The 26,899-nt window shown below is 43.6% G+C and overlaps 2 protein-coding genes across 2 annotated transcripts in view; one reads left to right on the top strand and one right to left on the bottom strand.

The window, feature by feature from the left end:
* chek2 (checkpoint kinase 2) overlaps positions 1–23,351 on the bottom strand; it is a 60,312-nt gene extending 36,961 nt beyond the window's left edge. The window contains exons 1-7 of the mRNA XM_083640523.1: positions 23,285–23,351; positions 21,292–21,361; positions 20,958–21,126; positions 20,166–20,275; positions 17,857–17,989; positions 10,644–10,734; positions 9,116–9,212 (exon numbers count right to left, since the gene is read on the bottom strand). Coding sequence (XP_083496649.1) covers positions 9,116–9,212; positions 10,644–10,734; positions 17,857–17,989; positions 20,166–20,275; positions 20,958–21,126; positions 21,292–21,354 — 663 coding nt within the window. The 5' untranslated portion in view covers positions 21,355–21,361; positions 23,285–23,351. The remainder of the gene's footprint in view (positions 1–9,115; positions 9,213–10,643; positions 10,735–17,856; positions 17,990–20,165; positions 20,276–20,957; positions 21,127–21,291; positions 21,362–23,284) is intronic.
* A 323-nt stretch (positions 23,352–23,674) lies between these two features.
* The window catches only part of entr1 (endosome associated trafficking regulator 1), a 32,878-nt gene continuing 29,653 nt past the window's right edge, over positions 23,675–26,899 (top strand). Inside the window, exons 1-2 of the mRNA XM_083633123.1 lie at positions 23,675–23,791; positions 24,964–25,061. Coding sequence (XP_083489249.1) covers positions 23,746–23,791; positions 24,964–25,061 — 144 coding nt within the window. The 5' untranslated portion in view covers positions 23,675–23,745. The remainder of the gene's footprint in view (positions 23,792–24,963; positions 25,062–26,899) is intronic.

Raw genomic sequence — 26,899 nt, 5'->3', positions numbered from 1 at the left:
TATTTGTGCATTTCAAATAAAATACTACTTTTCCAGTCATATATTGTCATTATTCAAGTTTAAAAAAATATTGTTAAAATCGTATCGTATCGTATCGTTATCGTGAACCCAGTATCGTGATACGTATCGTATCGTGAACTGAGTGTATCGTGACACCCCTAGTCAATATAGCTGTTTTCCATCAGATATGTGGTCATCCTTCTTGCCATCACAGAGAAGAACATCTTCCCCTCAACGTGCAGTAGGGCGATGCTTCTGAATTGGTCGAACGTCTTGGAGTTCTGCTCTTTTGGAATGGGGACTGCCACTGCCCTTTGCCACTCAGATGGGATAGACTGTTTGGTCCAGGCAACTCTCATGAGGGTCCATAGGAGCTTCAGCACTCTTGGGCAGTTCTTATACAACTTGTATGGTATTCCGTTTGGTCCTGGTGCTGACGCAGATCTTGCCCGCAGGATCACCTGTCTGAGCTCACTGAGTTTTGGTGGTGACACATCAAACAGAGCTGATGGTTCTGTAGGCCGAGGAACATAACCTGGTGAGCCTAGAGGCTCGTTCCTTGCAGGGTTGCAGTATTGAGCGCGGATGTGTTCCTCTAGCTCTTCTTTAGAGACCTCCAGCGTTCCGCTGGTTTTCTCCTCGAGGAGCCCCCGTGCATATCGGAAGGGATTCCTGAAGAAGTTTGCTCTCTCTTTCTCCTTCCTTTTCCCCCGTCTCCGGATGCGCTCTGCCCTCCGTAGATTAGAAAGCCTTCCTCTGATCTCCTCCCAGAGGACTTTCAGACCCTCTTTTTCAGATTCCTCTGCTTTCTTCCAGCGCTTACGGAGCTGCCTTCTGCTTGCCACCAGGTCATCAATTTCCTTCTCCCTCCTCCCCTTTGCCCTTACTACTGCCTTCCTGACGGTCACCTCGCCAAACCTCCCGCTGCATTCTTCAAACAGGATTTCACCGAACAGGTTTAGCTTCGCTTCCACCACCACACTTCATCTTCCCCATATGAATGCGAAGTCCCCTGAATGTTGTTGTTTTTTCCCATCCACACCCGCACTTCTGAAGAATCATCTCGTTTGTCGTTGTCCTTGCGTTCGTTACCATTTGATCCGTCCTGGTAGGCCCATCTTCCATCCCGCCTCTCGGTGGGCCTTCAGGCTGTTTTCTGTATATATTATAGCTTTATGTACCTTACATGTGTGGTCACTTCATATTTGATAGTACTTTTGATCAGGATTAAAATACAATGCACATATTTGGCACTTCATTTTATATACTTTTATTATACCATCATGTACTGTTATTGAAGATTGAGCTTTCACGAACTATAAATATACTGTATGAATAAGTATTCGGTTTTAAGATTGCAGTTGTGTATTTTGCGGGGGGGGGGGGCACCACAAAACAATTACGCTTAGGGCACCCAAATGGCCAGCAGCGGCCCTGAATATGTACATGAGTGGTGAAGTGTTCTGTGGATGATAAATATGAATTTACGTTGAATTTACATGAGATTTACGGAGTTAAATAGACGTTTTAAATAGACAAGTTTTTACTTGTATGTTTGTTTTTTATTTTATTTTATTTCTTTTTGTTTTGTTTGTGTTCTATAGAAAAATTAAAATTAAATATTGGGGGCAAAAACAAACAAAAAACCATCTCCACCCTCTTTTCTTTGCTCATAGTTTTCAACTAAACCCTAAATATCGCAGTATAAAATATATAAAACACATTTTAATCATATATATATATATATATTTTTAATTGACATTACAATTACAATACAAAACAGCTGAGGGTGCTGCAGCAAGCACCCCCACTTCCTGCGCCCCTGGTCACCACTTGCCCACAGGCATCCAATGACTCAATCATGGGACTTAATCTTCTTGGAAACCATTTTTATTTTGTCCTGGTTGGTCTTAGATTTGTGTCCTAGTTCTGTGGAGCACGACATGAGCCCGACCCCCCCAAAAAAAAAAAAAATTTGAGGGCCCCTTCATACTGACGGCCCCATGGCACCTGCCCAGGTTGCCGATATAGTCTAGGGAATCTGTGAGAAAAAATGACCCAACCTTAAACAAATTGCAACAGAATTTATTTTTGTTGTATTCAGCTCTTGATACCTTCCAATGTAACATACTGAAAATCCCAAAAAATCCCAGTAGTGGAACATTGTCAAAATTGGCATTATTGTCTCCACAAAGGAGGTTATGTTTTCGGTGCCGTTTGTCTGACCGTTTGTCTGTTAAAAGGATTACGGCAAAATTACTTGGCCGATTTTCATGAAACTTGGTGGAAGGGTGTAGCATGGGCCAAGGAAGAACCCACTACATTTTGGGGCGGATCCGGTCTGATGGAGGGGGCGGGGCTAAGGAAAAATGTCCATTGCTATGGATATGAAGGTCTTAGAGAGTCTGCATTTGAGAGGTGGGTAGGGGGAGTGGTCAGGTGTATGGGGGAGGTGGGAGGGGCGGGGCTATGAAAGGGGCGGGGCTATGAAAGGGGCGGGGTTAGGGAAAAGCCCACCCAACATACTGTAACATAACCATCAAAACAAACAATATAAAAAAAAATGGTGTCTAATATGTTCTAATGTTACAGTTAGTGCAAAGGATGAGTTTTCACGCACATCTTGCTCCCTCAGACAGCCATCGCAAACCATAACTTCTTAGCCTATCTCCGCAGTTCACATGTCATTCACAAGTCTTGCATTGGAACAGGCAATTGTCAGTGATTTTGGCAAGGCAGGGCGCAGGTTTTCGCTCAAACATGCAGATGAGTGGACAGGTAAGTGTTCTTCATTTGATAGTTTAAAGATTTTAAAACTTAAGGATAAGTTGACTGCAATTCATCATGTTGCCAATGACAGTCATTGTCTGTTACCATTCGAAGTAGGCTAGCTTACTAAACACTTACTAGCTAGCCAATAGCTTACTAATAGCTATAGCTTAATGATAGCTTAATAATGACTTAGTAGCTAATTCCTAGCACTTACTACTACTTATTAGCAACTAAGCTTAACTAAGCACTAAACAGTTGTATCATATTACTGTTCACTTTCCTTCAGACTCTAAACTGATCATTGAGAGATGAACAAGACAGCAGCCAACAGAACCAAAGACAAGGTAAAAAACAGTAATTTATCTGTTACCATTTGAAATAGGCTAGCTTACTAAGCACTTACTAGCTAGCTAATAGCTATAGCTTAATGATAGCTTAATAATGACTTACTAGCTAATTCCTAGCACTTGCTACTACTTATTAGCAACTAAGCTTAACTAAGCACTAAACAGTTGTATGATATTACTGTTCACTGCTGTTCTACAGCAGTATCAACACTGTCAAAAATGTAATAGCTGATGAATATGCACATCTCATTTCAGGGCAACACCATGGAATCCTGTGTATTATGCAATCAAACCCTATCCAATGATCAAGCTACATCTGCCCTTGGGGAAAAGGGGTGTGAAGGCATTTCCAAAGCAGCAGAAGCACATGGAGACAATATACATGTCCAATGTGGACAGAGAGTACATCAAAAATGCAGGAAAGAATACTGCCACCATATTGCATATTGTCATAAAAAGCAATCAGAGTCCACAGAGATTTCCCCTCCTGCTCCAGTGCATCGTTCTATGGAATCAATGTTCTCGTTTAAGGAAAACTGTATATTTTGTGGACAATCAGCCAAATATGATGGAAAGAGAAGAGGGTATGAGATGTTTCCTGTTAGGACCAAAGACTTTCAGGATTCTGTGCGCAAGGTTTGCTTGGAACGCAATGATAGCTGGTCACAAAAAGTTCTAGCAAGACTAGAATTTGCCCAAGATCTTCATGCTGCAGATGCCATCTATCACCAAAAATGCAGTGTGAACTTCCGTACCAAAAAACAAATACCTCAGACTTTTGATGAAGAAAATTGTTGTCCAAAGAAAAGGGGCAGAACTCATGACGTAGCCAGATCAGATGCATTTGTGAAAGTAGCCAGCTATTTAGAAAAGAATGATGACGAGCAAATTACACTTGGAGACCTAACTATGAAAATGAAACAATACCTTGAAGAGGACACTAGTGATGACAGTTGTGAGCCATACGCAGTGAACTACATGAAGAAGAAGCTGCTTGAAAGATTTGGCGATCAAATAATCATCACAGAAATCAATGGTAAACCAGATGTGGTTACATTCAAGCTGAAGGCCTCAAATATTTTGAGTGCATTTTTGCATGCATCTAGGAAGGACAATAGTGATATTGATGAAGAAAAGCTGCGTCTTGTGAAAACTGCTGCCAGACTGATAAAGACAGACATAAAAGACATCAAGATTCCCAGAGATACATATCCCTCATGTGAAGATATATCATCTGCAAAAGGAAACATCAAATTCCTTCCAGAGACCCTTCAACTTCTCCTCAAAGAACTGTTTGCTGGTAATGACTGTGAGTTAAAGATAGCTGCAATAGGACAGGCCATTATGCAGGCAGCAAGACCTAGGGTTCTCATCACGCCATTACAGGTAGGACTTGGAATACAAATGCATCACCAATTTGGATCAAAATTTTTGGTGGAAACACTTAGTAACCTTGGATTCTGTTGCTCATATAAGGAGGTGAAAAAGTTTGAATCAAGTGCAGCTGTTTCTCAAGGAACAGACCTCCCTGGGAATGTTCAAGGCCACTTCATTCAGTACATTGCTGATAATGTTGACCATAACATAAGAACCATTGATGGCCACAACACATTCCATGGTATGGGCATCATAGCTGGAGTTACACCAGAGACCAAAGGGCGCAAACCAGTACCTCGGATAACTGTGACATCAGATGACATAGCAGCAGTTGGACGCATCAATATCCACATGTGGAAATCAGAGACCCATGGCCTTTCATCCATGTCCTATGGAAGGATTGATAATGCTACAGATGTGGATACTGCATCTAACCTACAGCTGCTTTGCAAAGTCTCTCGGGCCCTAAAACCCAAACAGCCTGGGTGGTCAGGACTAATGCAACTCATCCACAAAGGGAATCACCCAGGAAAGTCATCAGTAGTTTTTATGCCTATGATAGACATGCCTCCTACTGATATGTCTTGTGTGTATTCCACACTCAAGTTTGTTTGTGACCAAGCAAAGAAGTATAATGTTACTCCTATCATCACATTCGATCAGCCGCTTTGGTGGAAGGCCACGACAATCATTGAGAGTGAACCACAAGACAGTGATCTCCGCCAGGTGGTGCTACGACTCGGGGGTTTCCATACGGAAATGAGTTTCCTGGGATGCATGGGCCACCTCATGTCAGCATCGGGACTAGAGGAGTTGCTAGAGACGATATATGCAAAGAATGCTGTCGTGCATATGATGTCTGGAAAGGCAACAGCTCGTGCTGTCAGAGGCCACTTCTTGGTGGATGCAGCATTGAATACAATGATATTGTCTGAGCTATACAACTGTTCCCTCCCACAAGCCACCCAACATCATGAAGGCGCTGCTGAAATCTGTGGAGATTCTGAAATCCCATCAGAAGTCCAAACTGTGCCAGATGAAGCATATATGGAACAGAGTGAATCACAAGCAGAAACGGATACAGACAAACCAAATGAAGATCTGAAACAGTCACCTGAAATGACAAGGGAGTGTACAGTGGACAATGATGACCTGCATCAGGCCACTGAGTTGCTGGAAAGAATGATAAAAAATGAAATCAGCCTTACAGACATAGAGGATTCATCAGTATTAAAGAGAATGGAGGAGAAGATGAATCAAGCAAAAGACAAAATGAAGAACTCACGGACTGCTACACTATGGCTTCAGTATATATGTATAGGGGCGGCTTTAGCTCAGGAGGTAGAGCGGGTCGGCCAATGACGCAAGGGTTGGCGGTTCGATCCCCGCTCCCTCCCAGCTGCCGTCGCTGTGTCCTTGGGCAAGACACTTAACCCTCCTTGCTCCCGATGGTGTGTAGGCACCCTGCGTGGCAGCCTGCCGCCATCGGTGTATGAATGGGTGAATGTAGACTATCTACTCATTGTAAAGCGCTTTGGATAAAAGCGCTATATAAATGCAGACCATTTAGACCATTTACCATTTATATGGACATGATTGAGATATTGAGGCGTTTCCTTTTGGCAGAGCGTCTGGGAAACTGGAGACTTCACCTCAAGACTCTTTCTGAGATGCTGCCATACCTAGCTGCATCTGGACACAATCTGTATCTCAAGTCAGTCAACTTGTACCTACAAAAGATGTTCAAACTTGAGCAGGAGCAACCTGCCACATTCAAATACTTTGAGGATGGTCTCCATGTCCTCAGAAGAAGTGATCGCCTTTGGGCTGGCCTCTCCACAGATTTAGTGATTGAGCAGGTTCTCATGAGAAGCATGAAGACAAATGGTGGTCTGACTAGGGGAAGAGGCATGACAGAGTTGCAGCGTGTAACATGGTTGCTGTCAATGCCTGCATTTGCAGAGGTCAACAATGCCATGCAAGATATCACAGGAACAGCATTCACTACAAGTGAACAGCACAAGGAAAGCATGCATACAAGAATTGAAAGGGATCAAAAAGACATTGATGAGCTGAAAAATTACCTACAAAATCGGAACCCTTTCACATCAGACCCTTCCCTCCGCAGCATTGCTAGTGGGGTGACTGCTGATAATTCTGTCAATGTTGACAGGGCCAAAGATGTAGGTTTGAATATTCTGCACAAAATGGAAGGAGAAAATGTTGCACAGTACACTTTCAGGAGAAATGTGCGGGCAGTTACCCTAGCAGCCAAGCATGGAATCAAAGCTGATGGGGAGATTGTGCAAATCGCTCCTGAGCTTCTGTTCCAGCGCTACATTGCTGCTTCAGAAAACATGGAGAATCGTGATGAAATTTTCAAGCATGAATTGTGTGCACACCCTCCTGCATTGTTTGACAAGATGGGGATGATGAGAAAAGCAAACAAACCAACGCTAGCAGATGCTATGTGGGCTCAACATACACCGGATCAGGATTGCCCCTCACATGTACAGTATGTTCTAGATGGAGGCTCTCTCATGCAAAGGATACCTTGGCCTCGTGGAATGACCTATGGTGCCATTGCAAAGATGTACATAGGCTATGTACAGAAGAAATATGGCCAATCAACTGCGATTGTATTTGATGGATATGAAGGGGGGGCATCTACTAAGGACAGCACCCATCAACGTCGCAGCAAAGGACACATGGAGCCAACAATCAGTTTTACAGAGGCCATGGTCTGTAAATCACAGAAGGATTGTTTCTTGTCAAACAAAGCCAACAAACAAAGGATGATTAACCTTGTGGGGATGAAGCTTGAGGAAGTGGGCTTCAGAGTTGTTCATAGTGATGGAGATGCCGACCTGTTGATAGTGCAGACAGCAGTGCAGGCAGCAAGAACACAAGACACTGTTGTTGTTGGTGAAGATACAGACCTGCTGGTTCTGCTGTGCCACCATGCAAATCCAGGAAGCCATAAGATCTTCTTCAGACCAGAGCCCAAACAGGCTGCCACAAAGATCAAAGTGTGGAACATTCACAACCTGAAAAAAGACCTAGGTAGTGACGCCTGCAACTGTATCCTCTTTGGGCATGCAGTATTGGGCTGTGATACGACATCAAGTGTCTTTGGGGTCGGCAAGGGTACTTCTTTGAAGTTGATCCGAACAAATCCCAACTTCCAGAAACATGCAGCCGTTTTCAGAAATAAAGCGTCAACAAAAAAGGAAATTGAAGAAGCTGGCCAAGCTGCACTTCTGACTATCTACAGTAGTGGAAAAGAGGAAAACATTGATAGACTTCGTCATGAACGATTTTGTCAAAAGTGCAATCTTTGTGCATCCTCAAGTGCTTCCCCCTACAGCCTCTGCCGCAAAGTACCACAGTTTCAGAGTGTACTTGCAAGTCCAAGAATGGCTAGGTCAGGCAGGCCTGAGTCCAGCTGATTGGGGCTGGCATCTGGTAGATGGAAAACTCATCCCAATAGAAATGGACCTTCCTCCAGCACCACCAACTCTCCTGAAAGTCATCAGGTGCAACTGCAAAACAGATTGTACCAGAGCAAGCTGCAGTTGTAGAAAACATGGACTCCAGTGTTCCCTGGCCTGTGGGGATTGTAGGGGTTCAAGTTGTGAAAATGCCCCTCAGCCTGAAATTGGAGGCTTCTGGGAAGAAGAGGACATTTATTAAATCAAAGATTTTCATGAAAATGTAACAGTGTGTCTAAGGAGCATGTTTCAGCAACAGAAAGACCTAATTCTTATATTTTTTACACAGCTTTTACATTGTGAAACTGACTCATCAGAAGATAAAAAGTTGTACTTAACATTGTGAGAAATGCCATGTTGTATTAAAACGACTACATACTTAAATGAGAAAATAAAAATCTGTTGTACTTAGAGACTCAACAACTATTTCTTTGGATTCCTTGCCCCCAAAAATGTGGAAATAGACACCAAATTTTTCATTGTAGGTCTAATTGGAGTCAAGATATGGCGAAAAGTTGAATAATGGCAGCCATTTTGAAAAAACGTCATTTTAACATACTTCCACTAATGGGATTTTTTGGGATTTTTACTAGAGTGTTTAGGGCATCAATATAAACATAAAAATGTGAAAATAAATTCTGTTGCAATTAGTTTAAGGTCAAACCTTATTTTCCCTAGACTAATATGGTAGATCCGGCCTTGCGTCACCGGTGTCGGTAACAGTCAGAAGTTACGGAATGGGCCTTTAAATGTTGCATGCACTTGACAATTTATATAATAAAAATATTGTGATACTTGGCTTTCATGTGATATGATATATTGCCACACAAAATATTGCAATACTATGCTGTATCGATTTTTTTTACCCCAACCCCTAGAACTCACATAAGCAGCTGACGAGCAGCAATGTTACACTGTGTTAAGTAATATTACATTGTGTCGTGTTCAGTAACGTTACATTGTGTTCATTAACGGTACATTGTGTCGTGTTCAGCAACATTACATTGTGTCGTCTTCTGGCATTGAACGCAGCGCGACGGAGGTGTTGCCACATCAGTCACATGACCAGGGAGGAGAGAAGTAAAGTCGACCTCTTGGCCAATCAGAGCGCGGGGCGGGATGACTCACCCCCTCTGATGGGAAGTTCTTCTTCTCGATGATTTTTAGAGCAAACTTCTTACAGGTCGACCTCTCGAATGCCATCTTGACCTCCCCACACAGACCACTGGCAACACACACACACACCACACACACACACACACACACACACACACACACACACACACACACACACACACACACACACACACACACACACACACACACACACACACACAATGTCCTTATTTAACCTCCTTCAGTGGAAATGAGTCACCTTTGCAGTCAGATCATTTCTGAGTGGACACTTAGAGTAACAACAGGTCTGTCTAAACAGTATTGTTTTCTGTCAGTCTCTATCGTCGGTGTCCAATGAAAACTACTTATCTCCAATTTTGGTGATTTTCACGTTTTCACTTCATTTGAAGGATAAACCCTAATGAGGGTTTCCAAATTCCAATCATGGAAGTTGGAAACCCTCATTAGTGTTTTGCTTGCACCTGTGTTTACCCTGCCTTTTCGACACAAAATGGCCCCCGTGACAAGGGTCTATTGAGAAACACCTCCTCGGCTCGTGAAACCAAAAGAAAATCCACAGCATAAAGTCAAAAATGCATTGTGAATGTGATCAAGCTAAAACAAGGCTGTTTTTCTTGACTCCTGAAAAGATATTTGGAGATAAGGACAAAAACTGGACAGCGACGATATTTACCTTGTGTTTAAGAAAATCTAGAAATTAAATTAGCCTGCTAAACCATCCTGATCACATGACCTCACATTCTGTTTCGTTCTGCAGATCAGTCTGGCCTCCATTCCGCCCAACGATTTCCAGAAATTACAAAGTGCACGGACCAATCAGGGACCTGTCTCATAGTTGACAAAATAACCGGCCAATCAGAAACCTGCCTCGTAGTTGACAACATAACCGGACAAACAGTAATGGCGGCTCCTCAAGTAATGAGCGGTAACGTTAACATGAAGTAAACAGCCATAACGATACGATACGTGGCAGTAGACACACGCTCAGTGATACGTGGCAGTAGACACACGCTCAGTGGCGCCGCGAAATGTAGTCTCTGCATTTATCCCATTGAGGCATGTCCTTCCTCCGGGGGGCACCCAGAAGCAGTTGGCAGTATTCTTAGCATACAGCACCCGACATGCGCTGAGTGCCACAGAGTCCCAGGCGGGAATCGAACCCAGGATCTTGTTGTGAGGCGACAGCGCTACCACTGCGCTACTGCCTTAAAGTGCAGTTACTGCAGAAATAGACTCAATAACAACAAACAAGAACAGGAGTAGGCACCAGCGGAGTTTCTCGACGGAAAAGACGTTTTCGCCGTTCTTCACACTGGATTTGACTGAATTCAACGCTGATTGGCTTAAGGACTGCATTTGGCGACGTTGATTGGCTGAAGTTGTCTGTCAAGGCAAGTACTCCCGCCCAGTGAAATCACTGTGGACGGCTGAAGTCCAGACTGTGCAGCAACAGTAACGTTATAATAATAATCATAATCATAATGATCATAATAACAGCAGTATTGATCTTCAGTCTTACGTGCCGATCCTCTGGGTCACCACGTACTTCTCCTGGATCTCTTTAGGGAAGCTCTTCTGATCATCAGCCATCAGGTCCATGAACACAAACACTGCAGACAGACAGAGATACAGACCAACCGAATATTTTGATAATTTTATTTTCATTCAATTCATTTAATTTACGTTACAACAATCTTACAATTTCACATCGCATCTGAGCTTTATACAACACAAGCAATGATCTAGTCCAGGGGTGGGCAACTGGCGCATGCGGGTCAATTTGCCTTTTTTTTTTTTTTTTTTTTCACAAGGCGGACGTTTTTGCTTAGGTTAGACCACCCAAATTTGTGTTTGTTTATTTTACTGTACATCCCAGAACATGGTGCCAATAGCGTTAGGATTGTCCATCCACATACTGTTTAACGTTAGCATTTGAGCTAACACTATTGTAACAAACTATATCCAGGATGCACAATGCACATGCAACATTACTAATCTGATAAATATGACGTATTTGGGTGATGTACCCCATCAAATTAATGTAGCGGGCTGTTTTAAAGCTATAGAGCAAAGTATATGGTGTCATCTGAATGGAAGAATTATATACTGTAACTGTTGATAAATAATAATAGTAAACTTGGATTACCAGTCCTTTTCATCAAATTAGTAGCTATATTTGGGAGTGATGGTGTTACAGTAGTAGGCTACTGGTGGATAGAGCTGCCGAAAATAATCGATTCAGAGATGCATCGCGATGCTTAATAGGACGATTCTGAATCGATTAACAAATATCAAAAATCGATTATTTAATTTTTTTTTTTTTTTTTAATAATCAAATAAAATAGAATGTAAGTACCGGTACATGCAGTTGTTTATTTTAATTATGGATCATAATACAATGCAATTCCAAATGCACTTTTATTTTAAAAGTAGCCACACAGTGAGAAAAAAGAAAGTGAGAAAAAATAAATCATGTATTGCGGAAAAAGTGATGCATCGATTTAAGATGCATCGAGATGCATCGGAGATGCATCGAGATGCATCGTATAATCGAATCGAATCGAATCGTAGACTTGTATAATCGAATCGTATCGAATCGTGAGATCAGTGAAGATGCACAGCTCTACTGGTGGAAGTGCACGGTCACAATCTGGCCCTCTGGTACCGGGGACATTTTTTGGTGGCCCTGTCTATCATCATCAAAGATCCCTGATCTAGTCAGAAGACAGCAACATGAGTAAGTGAGATGAGGCCAAGCTTGAGTCCGAAAGGACCTAGGTGCCACCAGGCAGTGCACAGAGCAGGGCTCGACATTAACGGATGTCCGGTTGCGCCGGGCAACCAAAAGAAATGTCAACCATTTCTTGGCCTTTGGTGGCCACAGTGGCAACCACATTTTAACATGTAAAAAAATATGTACAGCAGCAAACAGCAAAATATACACCAAATAAATGCTTTTTAGTACTTGTGAGTGACATACTGTATATGTGACATTTCAGGGCTCGACATTAACTTTTAAAAGTGGTTGCCGCAGTGGCAACCTGGCAGGAGCTTTTGGTTGCCTGAATAGAAATATGGTTGCCATTTTTAGTCGCCTTATATTTTGAGTAATTAACACGTTGACTGCCAATGACGAGATATCTCGTCTTACAGAATCCAACCGTTGAGTGCCAAAGACGAGATATCTCGTCTTAAAATTTTTTTTTTTTTTTTTGACGGTCGGGCGTGGATCAACGCTCCCCCCGTCTCCTATAAAAATATTGGAAGTATTGAATGTGTATAATCTATTTTACCGACCAACTAAGTGGCGACAGTGCTCTCCCGACAGAAAGAAAGCCAACCAAAAACAGCCGCGGGAGCAAGCCATTCTCAAGGAAATGGCTTGGCGATTTTACAGTCATCAGTCACCAGACTCGCCCGAGAGCGGCCGCGCCAGCAGCAGCACACCGAGAGCGGAGAGCGGTGCTGGCGTGGGGGATTGCAAATTTGCATAATAGATTATGGGTGAAACACACTTTGAAACACCCGCAGAAAGGCCAGAATCGCACGCATTCCGAAAACCCAGAAACGAACGAGCCTCATTCTCATACTGTAGGCGAAAACGCTTCCACGCTGCTGCACACCGGCGCACAACGGTGGGGGGTTCCAAAAATAGACTGGGTGGGCAGTAGGGCTGCACGATATATCGTTTACACATCGACATTGCGATGTGCGCATGCGCGATAGTCACATCGCAGGACGTGCGATGTCAAAAGCAAATTAACTCGTCATGTTGCTTGATAAACTCTCACTTTAGGGGTAGCCTACTGAGTGAAATGCAGGCTCTCTCAAAGGAGAGAGACGCCCCGCTACTGTACTCACTCATTTAGTGCTTAGCTTCAACACAACAAACATGCACAGAGACCTAAATTGAATTATCTTTTGCTTATGTTGCGTTGCTGACAGACAGTAGCCCGTCTGTAAACGATGTGGTTGCGGAGGCGGACTTGTCCACAGTTTGCAGCGCACTCGCATACAGCAGGCTGGCTGCTGTAACTCAACATGTCCGTGGAGTGGAGATATTTACTCTTGAAACACCAAAAAGCAAGACCGCAACTTATGACATGAAGGCTGATTACTGAGAAGTTGTCCGTGTTATCACTGTGGCTGTCTCTCCCCTTCAAGTCTCTGATGTTGCATCACATGATAGCAGTAACGTTACGGTAGAGTTAATCATACATAGCGACTTATTTACACAAAACATGTCAGTGAAAATAAAAAGAGAAGAGACATATCTGGGCAATTAAATGTATATTTATTACTTTTCACGAATGAATTGTTTGTCACCGGTCGGCTGCATGTGAATCCTCGTCTCTCTGTACTGCCAGCCTTGCGCTCAAAAACCGGAACTCCGCAGATGCGGAGTGTACCACTTGGTCGTTTCTGGAGGGGGTTTCCGGGGGGTCAGACCAAGTGTGTAAAGTGGCAGGGGTGTTTCATTGTTGATTTATTGAAACGTTAGAAGAACGAAAGAAGTTGAAAGCAGTGATTATAATCAATGAAATCTAATGTTTTTCTGCAAATAGCATCATTGGGAGGTAGATTCTGGCACTCAATATTAGGGGTGGGCAATATATAAATTGTATATCAATATTGTGATATGAGACTATATGGTCTTAAATGTTGGATATGGTAATATGGTGATACAGCATACATGTTGTCTTTCCCTGGTTTTAAAGGCTGCATTACACTAAGTGAAGTGTAGGCTAGTGACATTTTAAAGTAGAATGTCATAACTTACTCACTTTTTCATGTATGTAGCCTAAGTCATGGAAATCCATTGGTCAAAATGTGTATGCACCCTGATAGATGACGCTCTGAGGCCTACAGTATAGGCGACAGCCCAGTGGTTGAGAAACATTAAAATACCTAATTTCCCCTCCAAAATCAGATGGACTCCTCTACAAAATCATCCCAATCATTCTAGAAGTATTCTTTTCTTTAAAATAGAGCTATTCTGGTAATCTGGTGAAAATCTGTATTTTTTCATATCGCAATATATATCGCAGGGGCAGGGAATATCGCAATGTCAGTTTTTTCCAATATCGTGCAGCCCTAGTGGGCAGCATAAAGCCTAGAATCGCACAAAGCTTCATCAAAGCTCTCAACCGAAAATCCAAGAAACGATTGAGTCCCATCCACAGTCCACACTCGCCGACGAGGGGCCGCCAGAGAGGGAGGCTGCTCACTGCTCACACAGGCAGGAGAAACTGGCTTGTGACAAACGCCACCAGACACGCCCACGGAGGGAGGAGTTTAAAGGAGAGGGTGTTCAGAACTATATTGTTCAGATGTCTGATCTCTCACCGATGCCAAAAATGAATGGTTAAAGTGACTGTTCTGCCTGTTTGATTGAATTTCACAAAACTGCAATTATCTCAGCTTCCTGTCTCACACGCTGAAACCATGCTGTACTCAACGGCTAATATCTACATAACTACTAACTCTACAAACTAACTCTTTTAGACAGAGAAAGCACACATTCTATTAGTACTTTTGTGAACTTCGTGTTCACAAAGTCCAAGCAGAAAATTATCCTCGGCTCTTGTAAAATGAGCCAGAATCCTCAAAAAACGGCTTGGCAGAAGCTACCTACAGTAAAAAAAAAATGGCTGGCAGTGAATGTGTTAAGATAGTATGCAGTCATAAGCCAGCTTAATAATGAAGATGTGACAGAAAAGTAAGTATAATAGTCTATAGATATAGTATAATAGGCCTATTCAGTGTGCGCACCGGGTGTAGTAGTAGTAATAAGAATAATAAGAAACAAAGGATTTTCTAAACATTTGTTTAACTAATATTTGTGAACTTTCCTTTTCATATATTTATTGTTCATATTGTGCTTAATTTATTAATTAAAAGCATGATTGATAATGAAATAGCCTATGCCTCTTTATGTTCATTCAGGGATACTATGATGATATCGATATATCGGCCGATATTCTTATATTATATAATACACCGTTATATTACACAATTCTTTTGCAATGATCCCTCAAATATCAAACACTTGACAAAGATATGACTTGACATGACTTGAGATATGTAATGTAGGGAGGATATTTTACAGCTTATCAATAAACGTTATTGTCCAAAATGACATCAATGCAATGAAACAGTAAACCGAACTCGGAATTTAATAATTATAAATACCGTAAATTCCGGACTATAAGCCGCACCGGTGTATAAGCCGCACCTGCAAAGTTGACTGTTTTTTACATATATAAGCCGCACCGGACTATAAGCCGCGGGTGTTTTAATGGTATTTTTTATTTTTTATTTTTTATTGTGTTTTAATGTTTAATTACCATATGTAAGGGTTCATGCACAGAGGGGATTGTCGGGAAAGAGATGGCTGTTTGAGGAAGCTCCCATTTATTAACATTTCAACAAAACAACATAACACAACACCACCTGTGTTTCTTTTTTACAGTGCACACAGTGTCATACAGTGTCATACAGTGTGGTGAAAAGAGGGCAAGAGAGGAAATTAAAACAGAAGTGGATTTATAGTTAGAAAGAGTGCTAAAGAAGAGAGAATTCCGTTTTTTTTTTTTTTTAAATCCATAGATAAGCCGCACCGTTATATAAGCCGCAGGGGCCAAAAAAGGCCAAAAAACGGGAAAAAAGCCGCGGCTTATAGTCCGGAATTTACGGTAACTAGAAATACAAAAACACAAACAGAACAAATATAAAATATAATTTGAGTTAAGAAAAAAGATCAAATATACAAGACATGCTGTCTATAACTTAAAAAATAAAGAAATAAAAAATATCGGCATATCGGCCAACACCGATATATCGGTTATCGGCCGATAATATCGGTGGACCGATATATCGGTCGGGCTCTAATGATGACAGTGGTTTGGGGCCCCCACTCTAAGAGGTTGCATAGGGCCCCAAAAGGCCCAGAAGCGGCCCTGTCCCCGCAGCGCTCCCTCTCTCTCTCACCCCGTATGTGACGAGGCAGGGATGTAAAGCGTTCCTCATTTCTCAGCAGCACATATACGTGGTGGTAAAACGTTTTTGAAGGATGTCCTGGTCGAGGTGTATGTTGTAGGCTTGTTGTAGGCGACATGCTTTGCAGTATAGCGTTAGGGTTCCGTCCCATTCAAAGACGCAGGGGTATTTCACCTCAATGACTTGACAAATAATTTCCTCCTCCTTTGTTTCTGTCTCTCACCGTTCCCTCCGCTCCTCCACCAGTGCAGGACGCCTCGCCCCTCCTTCACTACGGGTGCTCAAAATTTGCTCATCCCGTTCGCGACTCTTCTCGTCCCTGGCACCTCAATGGTGGAACGAGCTTCCACCTTCGGTCAGGACGGCCGAATCACTGCCGATCTTTCGGAAAAGGCTTAAGACACACCTTTTCAGGCTCCATCTGGGCCCTTCTTGATCCAACTTCTTTCTCTCTCTTAAAAAAAAATCTTGCAGCTCGATTTGTGATGTCGATGCTGACGCAAGGTTAGCGTTATTAGTTGGGGCTTTGACCCAGCCAGACTTAATCTGCTTTTGACATCTTCACGGTGCGTCCTGCAGCCGGTGTGATTGTGTGCGAGCGAGCAGCCACCTGTCAGAGTCAGTACTCGTTAAACACACCGCACGTGCAGCATGCATCACGTAGGTTCCGACCGGCAATTAGTAACATCGTTCCGATTGTAACAGCAATAAAATGTCACATATATGTCACTCACAAGTATTAAAAGCATTTATTTGGTGTATATTTTGCTGTTTGTTGCTGTACATATTTTTTTTACATGTTAAAACGTGGTTGCCACTGTGGCCACCAAAGGCCAAGAAATGGTTGACTTTTTTGTTGTTGTTGCCCGGGGCAACCAGGCATCCGTTAATGTCGAGCCCTGCATTTTATTGCTGCCGCTGAAAGATCTCCCTGAGAGGTAGGACATGAACCAGCAGAGGGCAGATCCTGAGATACCAAGCACGAATTTCCGTGTGTAACACACACTCAGCACCTGCAAGCTGGTTGCCAGAAGACAACAATGAAGAACACACTCACACAAATAGCGCTGTTGTTCACACTACGCTTTAACTTTATGCACTAAAAATTACTATTTTTCAAAGTGCCCAAAAACTTTTGTAAATGCCCCCAGTTTTTAGACAGTGGGCCCTCAAAATATTTTTTTAATTTCCTACACTGCGCACGGGCAACTGAGCAGGAAACACAATTCACAATCGTGTGAGTCTAGCTAGACTACAATGGAGTATCTAGCAATAGGGCTGGCACGATTCAGAAAACCCACGGATCGGATCGCGTGACGGATTTTGAGCCACGGATCACGGATTTTTCGGATCAGCAAAAATAAATAAAAAAAATGATTTTTTCTCTCTAAATTAGATTTTCGATTTGATTTTTAAATACTATTATACTTCTCTAACCATTTGTTGCCCTGCACAACTCAAAAAATATTTTTTTCTCATAAGTGACACAATTTATGCTTTTACTCTGAAGGCAGAACAACCCAACTTCCTGTTTTAGGTGGCACTGCTATGCCTAACTTCCTAACTACTACTAAATTTTACTAAACAAGGCTGGTGTGAACCTGCCCTAAGCCTCCATCGTACGTGTGCTATCAGGTGAGCCACTTGATAGCCACCTGCTATCAGGTGAGCACCCAGATACTTTCTAAAAAGTCCCATGTTTGTCTCATGTCAGTGCTGTGTGGTCCTCTGACCTCGGTTGCGCTCCTCGGCCAGAGAGAGCACTGCGTTGTTGACGAGCGGAAGCTTCTTCCCCTGTCCAATCAGCCTCCCATCAACAAACGTCCCGTTGTTACTGTAGTCCTCCACATATACTATGGTGCCCTCCTGGGGGGGAGCGAGAGAGAGAGAGAGCGAGAGAGAGAGGGGGAGATATAACTTTTTACATCAAAAGGCCACTAGTACATGTTTTTTTAACCCAGCTAAGCAGCATGCAGCAGCAGCGTCGCCTTTTAAACTTTTAGATTGCACTCTCAACCCGTTCAGTTTCTCCATGGCTGCGGGCTCTCTTCTCCCTTCGCAGAAGGCTGCCCAGCCCCAGTGTCAGGCCAGCCAAAATGGAAACTTCCGGTTAAAACTGTCAAAATAATGTCATAAACAAGTAAATAGGGGGGTACGGTGGTGCAGTGGTAAGCACTGTCGCCTCACAGCTCGAAGGTCCTGGGTTCGATTCTCACCTGGGACGCTGTGAACGCTGAAGGAATGCGTGCCACATGTCCTTGAGTGCCCACCGCCCGGGTGGGGTCGTCAAAAGGGCCTTTCTGTGTGGAGTTTGCATGTTCTCCCCGTGCCTCCCGGGGGTTTCCTTCATATAGGAACCCCCTTCACCAAAACATGCAATATCCTGGTTGCTAATGTGGTTCCTCCTCTGGTCGTTAAGGGCGCCTGTTCGGAGGGAGGGGAACCGGTTGGAATAGCATGAACCTCCCACGTGCTATGTCCTACTGGTGAAGCTTCCCCTGTCAGGTGAAAAGAAGCGGCTGGCTAACTGCCCATGTCTCGGAGGAAGCATGGAGCCAGTTTCGGCTCTCCCCAGATCAGCAGAGGGTGGAGTAGCAACCAGGATAAATAAAAGTAAATTAGCACTAAGGGGGATACAAATGGGATAAAAAAATCGGGAAAAACAAAAACAAAAAAAAAAAACAAAAAAAACAAGTAAATAGCCTTACTGATGCACGTTGGAGGAAAAAAGGTTGTTTCAACAAATGAAGCAGCAAACATATCAAAATACTTAGGATGTTAAGATTACATATGGAGTGAAACTGTGGCTGTAAAGCATTACTGAAAATTAAAATTAATGTTTGAGTCAAGGAAAACAGAGGAAACGAAGCAGGGGTGACAAATAACGCGTTGGACCACCGCCAAACACATCACAACCCTTCCCATACACAGCGCAGCCGCCCTCCCTCTGCTGCGAGGCTGGCTACTATTTTCAACCAGCTGGACATTGTCTGCAGTAGCGGAAAACCCTGAGAGCCGTGGCGTTAATAACCCAGCTCACTTGCAGGGTTGCTCTATCGGCTAAATTGGACGGCTTGGCAACTTTTAGACTGAAGAAAATGCCAGTAGTTTGTGGATATTAGTGGAATTTTGGGCCAATCTAAGAGGGGCTATCCACCTTATTTTTGGCGGCCATTTTTGCCTGATCTGCTGATGGGTGCTTCTTCCGGTGTGATCCTCCCAGCCTTGTTGCTGACAGCTTGACACCCGTCTGGGCGAACGGAGCAAATCACTAATCAGGTCCAGCTTGGCAAACATCTCGTCGATAAATATCCCTTTAAGACCGCAGTGCATTCATGGGTAATCGCCTGAGGTGGCTAATATTAGCCGCTAGTTAGTTATGTTACATGGCAGTAAAACACCACTAAATTACCAAATTGATAGAACTTTTAACCATTTCGAGTAACACTGTTTCCATACGGATCACCAGTGTTAGTTTGTTGTTTATACCGTGGCTATATTCGTAACGTTTTATATCTCGGATGTGTTATTTCGAATCCCACATAGGTTACGCCAAACCCCACATAGGTTACGCCTCGAATCCCACATAAATTACGCTAAAACGCACATAGGTTACGCCTCAAATCCCACATAGGTTCCGCTAAAACCACCACCGCAAAGCGTGTGGGTTTCAGGACGAAACAGTCTCGAGCCACTATCGTCATCTTTAGAGCACAATATTCCTGGAATGCAAGTTTAACTAAACATGTCCTCTGCATTCTACATAAAATTAAGATATTACGGGTTGTTTTATTTTGTATGTTAAATACTTATTGGCCAAGTTATGTTCAATTCAGCCAGGGTACAAGGGACTGAGTGTAGGTGGCCATCTTTTCAAATCAAGTAGAATACCATTTAGGAAATGGCAAGCTGCAACAATAAGTCACTTAAACCGGACCTTGTACGCACAATTATTTTTTACAGTGGGGCATTCAAAAATAAGGTGGATAGAGTATAGTAATGTATGTCAGACAGACAGTCAGTCAGACAGAACTAATCTTACTCTGTAAATCCTGAAGTGTTTCTTGCTGTACATCCTGATGCGTTTCGGGTCTTCAAACACATAGTGACAGCTGGACTCCCGCCCAAACAGATACTCATCCTCTAGACAGTCTGGAAACAAACAAAACAATAAACAAAAAAAACATACTCCTAGTTCTTCCTAGTGTTAGGACGACTAGTGTTGGGACTAGTGTTAGGAAGACTAGTAGTGCTGGGACTAGTGTTAGGATGACTAGTGTTGGGACTAGTGTTAGGAGGACTAGTGTTGGGCCTAGTGTTACAGTAGGACTAGTGTTGGGACTAGTGTTAGGAGGACTAGTGTTGGGCCTAGTGTTACAGTAGGACTCGTGTTGGGACTAGTGTTAGGAGGACTAGTGTTGGGCCTAGTGTTACAGTAGGACTCATGTTGGGACTAGTGTTAGGAGGACTAGTGTTGGGCCTAGTGTTACAGTAGGACTCGTGTTGGGACTAGTGTTAGGAGGACTAGTGTTGGGCCTAGTGTTACAGTAGGACTCGTGTTGGGACTAGTGTTAGGAGGACTAGTGTTGGGCCTAGTGTTACAGTAGGACTCGTGTTGGGACTAGTGTTAGGAGGACTAGTGTTGGGCCTAGTGTTAGGAGGACTAGTGTTGGGCCTAGTGTTAGGAGCACTAGTGTTGGGACTAGTGTTAGGAGGACTAGTGTTGGGACTAGTGTTAGGAGGACTAGTGTTGGGACTAGTGTTAGGAGGACTAGTGTTGGGACTAGTGTTAGGAGCACTAGTGTTGGGCCTAGTGTCCTGTGTGTGTCCTGACCGTGAGGTCTGAAGCTGCCCATGGGCAGCAGGCGGCCCCAGGGCTGAGGCTCGGGCTCCTCGGGGACAGAGGAATGGAGGACGGGGAGGGTGTCCACGCTGCTCAGCGTCCCCGAGCCGCTGGACGAGGTCGGCACGCTGGACGAGCTGGAGCCCGGCTGGGACTGCACCTGCAGTGTTTCCCACACACAGACTAGACTTTAATTGGGCGGGCCACCCAGATATATTATGTAAAATATATAGATGATGATGACGATGATGATGATGATGAAACCATCAAGCAACCAACCAACCTCCCACCACAAGGACATTATAATTCTGTGGGAAACACTGACCTGGGACGGGGACTGGGTGGACTGGGTGCCAGACTGGGGGTCATTTGGAACCTCTTCAGACATTCTCCAGCTGAGGGATCAGACACATTAGACAAGAGTAGATGAGCTGGGTGTTCAGTACAGAGTAACTGCATACAGCAAAGACAAATGGAAAATAAATACAGTAAGCCTTTGTTTACACCTGACGCTTAACAGAAACAGAGCTGAAGTTGAGCTCATGCTGAAGTTGGTCTCACGTGTAACCGGTCACACAAGAAGCACTGTCTTTTCCTCAGCACCTCGCTCAGCGCGCTTTGACCCCGCCCACAACTTCCATTGACTTCATGCCTGGCAGCTTCATGCTTCACGCTTGGAAAATAGGACCGAATCCTGAACACAAAACTGCTATTCGTACAAAAAATCTAAATTATGCTATGGCTGTTCACTATAATGAAGCGGGACATGGAAGTCCCTCCTCTTTGAAAGCTGTTGCTCTTGAAGTTATCCCCTACAATATAGGTGGCGACAGACTCAAGAAACTCCTCCAACGGGAAACCTTTTGGATTGTGACCTTACAGGCCACAAAATCTCCAGGCCTTAATGATGAGATTGACTTTCTGCCATTCCTCTGACTCTAAATCCAGTAATCTATTATTCTTCAGTGTTTATTCATTTTATTTATTTATTTATTTGTTTATTTGGACGGGACAGTGCAAAATTAATGAACACAGAAACCACAGAACAGATAGTAAAACCTGCAACATAGTAAAAGTGTAAAAATTGCCGGATTTAGCACGAGGCTAATTTCCATCCATTGTCCCCATAAAACATAAAACACAAAAAACATAGAGCGTAAAACGTAGAACATAATAAAAACATACATAGAACATAGGTAGCAGCAGTACACTCTAAAACTACGTAAAACATGAGTATTAACTATGTGCATTTACCCAGTGTTTGATTAATATACATTTGAATGTTTCTGCCTCGAGCACATTGCAATTCCTGATATAATTTCGTTATGGACTTGACTTTCTAATTAGAGGTGAGCAGACAATTATTATTATTTTGAAATTTGCTCATCTGGCCCTAGAATTATTCTTTTTCCTTTTTGAAAACTGTAAGTCTCGTGTTACCTTTGTCACTTTTGAGACTAATTGAATTTGATATTGATAAAGGTATCTCCACATCTTTTGATATATTTGCTAATTGCATGTAACCTTTAACCCATGCTCCTCTCATGTGCTGGGTGGAGTGCCACAACAGCTGGTATAAATTCCAGACTGATTGTGTGTTGACCAGACCCTGATGAAGACCTAGTAGGTCGATACGCATTGGTCTGTCTATTTGCCTGTGCTCATCATTAAATATTTGTTTTTACTCAAGACGGAGTGCCTTAGATTCATTCCATGATAGTCTGCATCATAACCTGGGGATTGACATCAAGCAAGACTTCCTGGATTCTGTTTTTCTAATAGCATTACCTGCCCCACTAATGAGCACCTGTCGGATGAGCCATTGGATCCATGCAGCGCTTCCCTCTTCTGCTGTATGCCTAGGCATTGACTTACACACTTTTGACCTTGCTGATGCTACTACTGTATGTAGGCTACTTTTTAAAATCTCTCCCTGGCTCTATTGCCCTGTTATTGCTGTTGTTGTCATTTATCAGTATTTTAGTGTTTGTATGATGCGTTTTATTAGGCCTACCTGCAAACCAATTTCCATGTAAGGGACAATACGATATCTTTGACCTTTTACTCACTATGGCTATTAAATTATTATTACTCACTATGGTCTATGGCTATCAAAATTAATCTTGAATCTTGAAAAGTGGATTATGTTACACAGCCCCACAACACAATTGTTTACAATGCTGCATTCACTTCTAATGTGCATGCGCGCTCCTGCAGGACACATTTCCTGTTGGGGAAAAGTGCTAAGGGTGCACGAACACAACCCGGTCAGAACCAGAACTGAGCCGTGCCGTGCTAACGGTCTGGGTCTGACTCACCTGTTCGGTGCACCCGCTCCTGTCTGTCTCTCTGCTTGTCTCTTATGACTGTCTCTCTCTCCGCCGCTCGCCGCCGACACGTGTTGTCAACTCGATTTTGCCGGGATCAGGAAGTGCGCTGTATTTTTCCGCCTACGTCACAGCCACGTTCCAGCCAATAAGAAGTGAGCGGTCGGTCACGTGCTGCCCCAGCAGTGAGCAGTGTTTCCGGGTTTATTCTGTTCGTTTAGCAGAGAGGAGTGACTCAGTAACGTGCCAGATAATCGGTTATGAGAACCAACAAACACCCTAGAACATGTGATGTAACGTAACGTTCCTGTTGCAAGATTGACATGGACATGGACATGGACAGTTAACCTGCAACTCTGCCTCTGACAGACTTATCGGCTGTCTGCGGCTAATGCTAACTGCTGCTGTCTACGTGTGTGTGTGTCTCTCCCTCCCTCTCTTTCTCTCTCATCATGTCCAAACAGAAGAGTTCTGCTAAAGCTCTCATCATCACAGACGGTGAGTCACAATGTATTATGGTCCCATTTAGAGTCAAATATACCCTCAAAGCGGGACGCGTGTATACGTTTGGCTAGTCTGGATGGAAAAACCTTGCTCCGAGACTTCCGGCGGCTATGGGCGGAACGTAGGAACCAAAGTGCTGTACTCCAGGAAAATATTCCGCTCAATTCTTGCTTTCCATTCAGATGTAATGTTATGGAACCGGCAAGTTTCTTCAAGTACTTATTTGAATACTTGGTTTGGTATGTCTGTGCTTCTTATTTTTTCTCTAACCCGTAGCGACTGGCGAGGTTAGGCTGCCTACTGCTGCATTCCTATGGGGGAACGAAAACACTGCGGACCAGAACACAGGACAGGAACACGGGGCGGGACATCCTACCTGCATACCAGGCTCTTCTTGCGTGCATACCTTAAGTGTTTACGACATGAATCCATATGAACGCACTCCTGTGGTATTCACGACTTGTTAACTTGGTGGTATTCATGACTCGTTTTCTGAAAGGTCTGAGTTCACAATGTCATGTATACGACTTCCCAACTCGTAACTACGACTTCACGACCATTTAAATGGTAAATGGTAAATGGACTGCATTTATATAGCGCTTTTATCCAAAGCGCTTTACAATGTGCCTACATTCACCCATTCACACACCGAAGGCGGCCAGCTGCCACGCAGGGTGCTAGCACAGCCATCGGGAGCAATTCGGGGTTCAGTGTCTTTTTTAAAGGCAACAATAGACGATAAAGCAGACTCTGCTTTGCCATGCCATCTCGACTACAGTCATGAAGCTATGCTAATGATGCTAACATCCACTGAGCTTGCTAATGTTCGTTAGTTAGCCTGGCTGCCAGAGTAGCAGGGGAAACTCAGTGTGCGTGTGTTTGAGCTGATGTTGGAGTATGACTGTCTAGCTGCAGCAGATAATGAGAAATGCCCATCCCTACATCCATATCTTTATATGGTGTAAGACTGGAAGACGATGAGTGAGCTGCAGCAGCTGGTTCACAGAGCGGCTGCGGTGGGATGTAATTGGTGGACCTGTAGAGCGGCCGGGTCATCATGTGACATTGAAGTTCTGTCAGGCAGGCTAGGAGAGAGCAGCAATGACATCTATGCACTACATGTTGCCGTAGTAACTGAGTTGTTGTCTTTTTGTGTTTGTGTCCAGATGACGAGGCCGAGGCAGAAGAGCTCAACCCGTTCTCCTTCAAAGAGTTCCTCCGCTGGAAGAGCCCGGACCAGGACCCAGAGCAGACAGACAGGAAGGTGAAGAGAGACAGGTTCAGCTCAAGTTCAATAACAGGGCTCCAGACTATGACCATTTACTTGCATTTTGTGACCATTTTTGGAGACAGTAAATCAAGTAGAGATCAAACGTTATGAACATTTCATATCACGATTATAGTGACAAAAATGATCACGGTTATCAGTATTATCACAGTATTGTTAAAATGTGCTGACAATGTTCAAACAGTAGCCTACTGATACACTCACTGAAATAATTTCACCCAGGCTGCATGCCTGCATCTGGGAGACGGTTGCTAACTAATTTACCACATTTTTCAAAGTGCTGTAACATTACTGTTGTAACTGTTACAACAGTAATGGTTTTAAACAATTCAATTTTGAAACGGTAATGCTAACCATCAGGAATTTGACCAAGGTTTATCATTAAACCAGTAATCGTTTCATTCCTAAAATCAAGTCATGTCAGGTTTATTTGTATAGCCCTAATTCACAAGCATGGCTCAGAGGGCTTTACAGAGAATGTGTCTAGCTAAGCACTACTGTTTGAACAACCTTATTGGTGAGAGAGGAGGGGCAAAGGAAGTGAGGATGGACTCATTCAATGAGTTATACCTTTTTTCTACATCAAAAGTCCCACTAGTACATGTGTTTTTGTTACCCAGGAAAGCAGCAGGGAGTAGTAGCAGCAGCATCGCCTTTTAAACTTTTAGATCGCACTCTCAACCCGTGTTTCTCCACTGCTCTCTCCCCCCTCCCTTTTCCCTTCTTCTCTCACGGCTATCCAGGTGCCGTTGGGTTGACTCTGAAGAAGACACAGTTTGTGTCGAAATGTTAGTCTGCTTGCACCTTATTAAATTGCTCAAAATTGACCGTGTGCTCCAGATTGCTTCTTTCTAACACTCAGAACTGTTCACTCCCACTTCTGAGAAGCACCGGTTTGGCTTGGTTCAGCGCAGATTTCCCCTCTTTGTCCAGTGTCAGCCACCAGCCAAAACATAATGGAAACTTCCGGGTAAAAAATTCAAACTAATGTAATTTAAACAAGTAAATAGCCTCACTGATGCACGAAAAAGGTTTCAACAAACGAAGCCGCAAACATTGTATCAAAATACTCGTTTTGATGTTAAGATTACATAATAGAGGGGGGGCACGGTGGTGCAGTGGTAAGCGCTGTCGCCTCACAGCTCGAAGGTCCTGGGTTCGATTCTCACCTGGGACGCTGTGAACGCTGAAGGAATGCGTGCCCGTCCGCATGTCCTTGAGTGCCCACCGCCCGGGTGGGGTCGTCAAAAGGGCCTTTCTGTGTGGAGTTTGCATGTTCTCCCCGTGCCTCCCGGGGGTTTCCTTCATATAGGAACCCCCTTCACCAAAACATGCAATATCCTGGTTGCTGATGTGGTGCCTCCTCTGGTCGTTAAGGGCGCCTGTTCGGAGGGAGGGGAACCGGTTGGAATAGCGTGAACCTCCCACGTGCGATGTCCTACCAGTGAAGCTTCCCCTGTCAGGTGAAAAGAAGCGGCTGGCTAACTGCTCATGTCTCGGAGGAAGCATGGAGCCAGTTTCGGCTCTCCCCAGACCGGCAGAGGGTGGAGTAGCAACCAGGATAAATAAAAGTAAATTAGCACTAAGGGGGATAAAAATGGGATAAAAAATCGTGAAAAAAAGAAAAGAAAAAGATTACATAATAGTGAAACTATTGTGTAAAGCATTAGGCTACTCAAAATGTGAACGTTACGAGGGCTTTATTTTGAAAGAGCTAAAGCGGACGACCTACTTACATTCTGGCTGACTTGACGCAGTCTATGCGCCTAGGGGTGGGCTTTGTGGGATGCACTTGTGCATGACGAGAGACACTT

The sequence above is a fragment of the Poromitra crassiceps genome (genome assembly GCF_964638095.1).
Source record: "Poromitra crassiceps genome assembly, chromosome: 1".
NCBI classification, from domain to species: domain Eukaryota; kingdom Metazoa; phylum Chordata; class Actinopteri; order Beryciformes; family Melamphaidae; genus Poromitra; species Poromitra crassiceps.
This window is presented reverse-complemented; position numbering and strand designations above follow the sequence as displayed.